Below are 2,712 nucleotides of genomic sequence, written 5' to 3'. Positions count from 1 at the left end.
TGTTTTCCATTTATCGTAGTGTTTTACATTGAGCACTTCAATGTTCAACTGCTTCTTATAAATGTCTATACATGTGATGGTTTGTGTGTCGTTTCAAAACAAAATACCATTTTGAGAGGAATTAACATTGTTTTGAATGGAAACTGAATTTAGGGGTTTTGTTCATTGTGTGTGTATGAGGCATGCTTTCAGAAAATGTCTGTTAACACTCAAGAAAACTGGATTATCAAGACTGTTGTAACTTGTGCTTAAAGCAAAGCCAAATGAGTAACCTCCCAATCTAGAAAATAGTTTCCTGTTGGACTGTAGTCCTTTTCTAGTTGCTGTAGGTTCAGGTAATATCTGCCTCGCTTCAAACTATGGAAGAGCTGTATCCTGTAGGGCAGCTCCCTGTGGTTTCTCTTTTTAGTGGAACATGTTGTGACACATGTAGTGTCATTTTATTGTATATGGATGAAAAAAGACCATGTCAGTGACAAGCTTTGGTTTTCTGCAGAAAGATCAATAATAATAATAATAATAATAATAATAAATGATAATAATGCATTGGTTTCATATAGCGCCTTATCATAGACACTCAAAGTGGTTCACAATTGAATGCATTATTCACTGGTCACACAGACACACCCTGGTGGTGGTGGTAAAGTGGTGGTACCAGTGGAGTTCACACTGGGAACAAGGTGGTTTACATGTCTTGTCCAATGACATTGGACGTCCACTCTACCTCCTGAGCTAAAAACTCAGGTTGACTAATACTCTGTTTTACAGTGCGTTTACATGCACGTGAAAAAAAAAATGAATTATTGCCTTAATCGGACTATAACTTGTTTACATGCGTGTTTACATGCACTTAAGAATTTAAAATGGGATGCGATTGAATCGGAGTTTTCATCGGATAATGCGTGTGCGCATGCTCCACCACTGCTGCGCTGGCGTGTGACCCCGGAACAAACACGTCCAAGAAAGCCGGGCGTAGAAGAAGAAGAAGAGAAACGGAGCCGTCTGAGGGATAGCGCGGATCTTACCTGCATCAGAAGTAGCGCAAACATTACGTATAAGATTAAAAAATGTACTATTATCCGGTATGAAATGCCGGTCTACCGCATGAACGACTCTTGTTTATTATATCACGTAAAAGGTCACCCGGAAATCGGGCAGTATTAACTTGGTATTATCCCTCTGAAAAGACACGTATCGTCACCTAGTGTGGAAGAAGAGAACAGTAATTCTGTTTTCTTTCTCTATTCCGTGTGCAGGCATGCAATAAAAAAGGGGTGGATCATCAGTCTGATTAGCTCTATAAAATCAGCTTGAGTCAAACTTTCTTTTACTCTCTCAGAGACTACTTCTAAGCTGCAGACCTTCCTCTCACTAATACTGAGTTACTGTTGTCTCCATGGTCACCATGAAGCTTTACGGAGCTCTGATCCTGTTCTTGACTGTGTCCACAGGTAAGAGGAGCTTAATTAATTTACCTTATCTGAAAACTGTATCCTGAATAAATGACTAGATGTCATGTGAACATAAGTTCACTGAACTTATTCACTGAAGTGCTGAGTGTAAAATGGCAGATACTTCTTCCTCTTGATTAATTTTCGGATTCTTTTACTAAACAGCAGACCTTGAAGGCTGAGACAGGAGTGATCAGGTCACTGTAGATGATGATATTTAGGTTTCATTTGCAAGTCTATGGGGGAAATTTAACTTCCTAGAGTAGAAAACACAACTCCTGAATTCCCAGAACATTACAAAAATGTTATTTTTATCTTCTGTATAAATTGATGTTTTATTTACATTCTATATTATAAATCAATCCTGACAGCATGGGGATTAAGATGCTACGAATGTGCAGGATCCAGCTCTTCATCCTGCACCGATGTCTTAACTTGTCCTGACGGATTTGACAAGTGTATGTCTGTTGAAGCGCTCGGTAAGTTGTTCCTCCACACCACAACTTCAGAACTGTTGCTCATATATAGTTTGAGTGGATATGTTGCTGGACTTGTTGCTTGTTGACTGTCACTGTTGTTGAAACTGAGATTTTCTTCTTACGGTTTCATAGGTCTTGTCACTAAGAGCTGTGGAAGAAGTGATCTGTGTATCAGCCCCATAAAATGCTGTGGCACTGATCTGTGTAACAGCGCAATACCAACTGGTCCCAGTGTCATTATGCTGCTGGTGTCCTCGGCCATCATCACAATCTTTCTCTGAGACTCTGGAACAATCTCATCTGAAAAAGATTTTACATAAATTAGTATATTTGGTCAACCCAGTGTGATGAAATATTGTAAAACATGTAACGTCTGTCAAAGACAATATAATGATGTCTCTTCAATAAAAGCTCATTTATTTACTAAGCTATTAATTGTTTGTTTTGGTTGATGCATGCATTTCACATTGATATTTTTACAGCAATATAACATAACTGCAAATTACAAAGATAAGATAGCAACCCTGTTAACTGTGGTAAGACACATACTTTTCCATGTAGTTCTGATACCTGTGGGTAGTTTTCCATCACAGACATTTCCACAATTGAAAAGCACTAACAGAAAAAGCTTAAGCCCAGAGGCAACATGTTGATGTCCTTTCAATAGAGCGCAATAGTATCTAAAGAGACTTCTTGACTCTTTCTCTTTCAGTTCATAAAGAGCCATAATAATGGTTCTTATAGACTAAATAGACTGCCTTGTGATATGGTGTTGTAATATT

General features: G+C 38.3%; 1 protein-coding gene across 1 annotated transcript; it reads left to right on the top strand.

Annotated features, from left to right (window-relative positions):
- The first annotated feature begins 1,327 nt into the window (after positions 1-1,327).
- Positions 1,328-2,267, top strand: LOC125012920 (lymphocyte antigen 6G-like). Its single transcript, XM_047593160.1, has 3 exons — positions 1,328-1,451; positions 1,823-1,930; positions 2,063-2,267. Exons 1-3 carry the CDS (start codon positions 1,397-1,399, stop codon positions 2,209-2,211), a joined length of 312 nt encoding a protein of 103 aa, XP_047449116.1. The 5' UTR covers positions 1,328-1,396; the 3' UTR covers positions 2,212-2,267.
- The last annotated feature ends 445 nt before the right edge of the window (positions 2,268-2,712 follow it).

This window comes from Mugil cephalus, chromosome 8 (assembly GCF_022458985.1).
Source record: "Mugil cephalus isolate CIBA_MC_2020 chromosome 8, CIBA_Mcephalus_1.1, whole genome shotgun sequence".
Lineage (NCBI taxonomy): Eukaryota > Metazoa > Chordata > Actinopteri > Mugiliformes > Mugilidae > Mugil > Mugil cephalus.
Note: the sequence above shows the minus strand (reverse complement) of the source record. Positions and strands in the feature narration are given on the sequence as shown.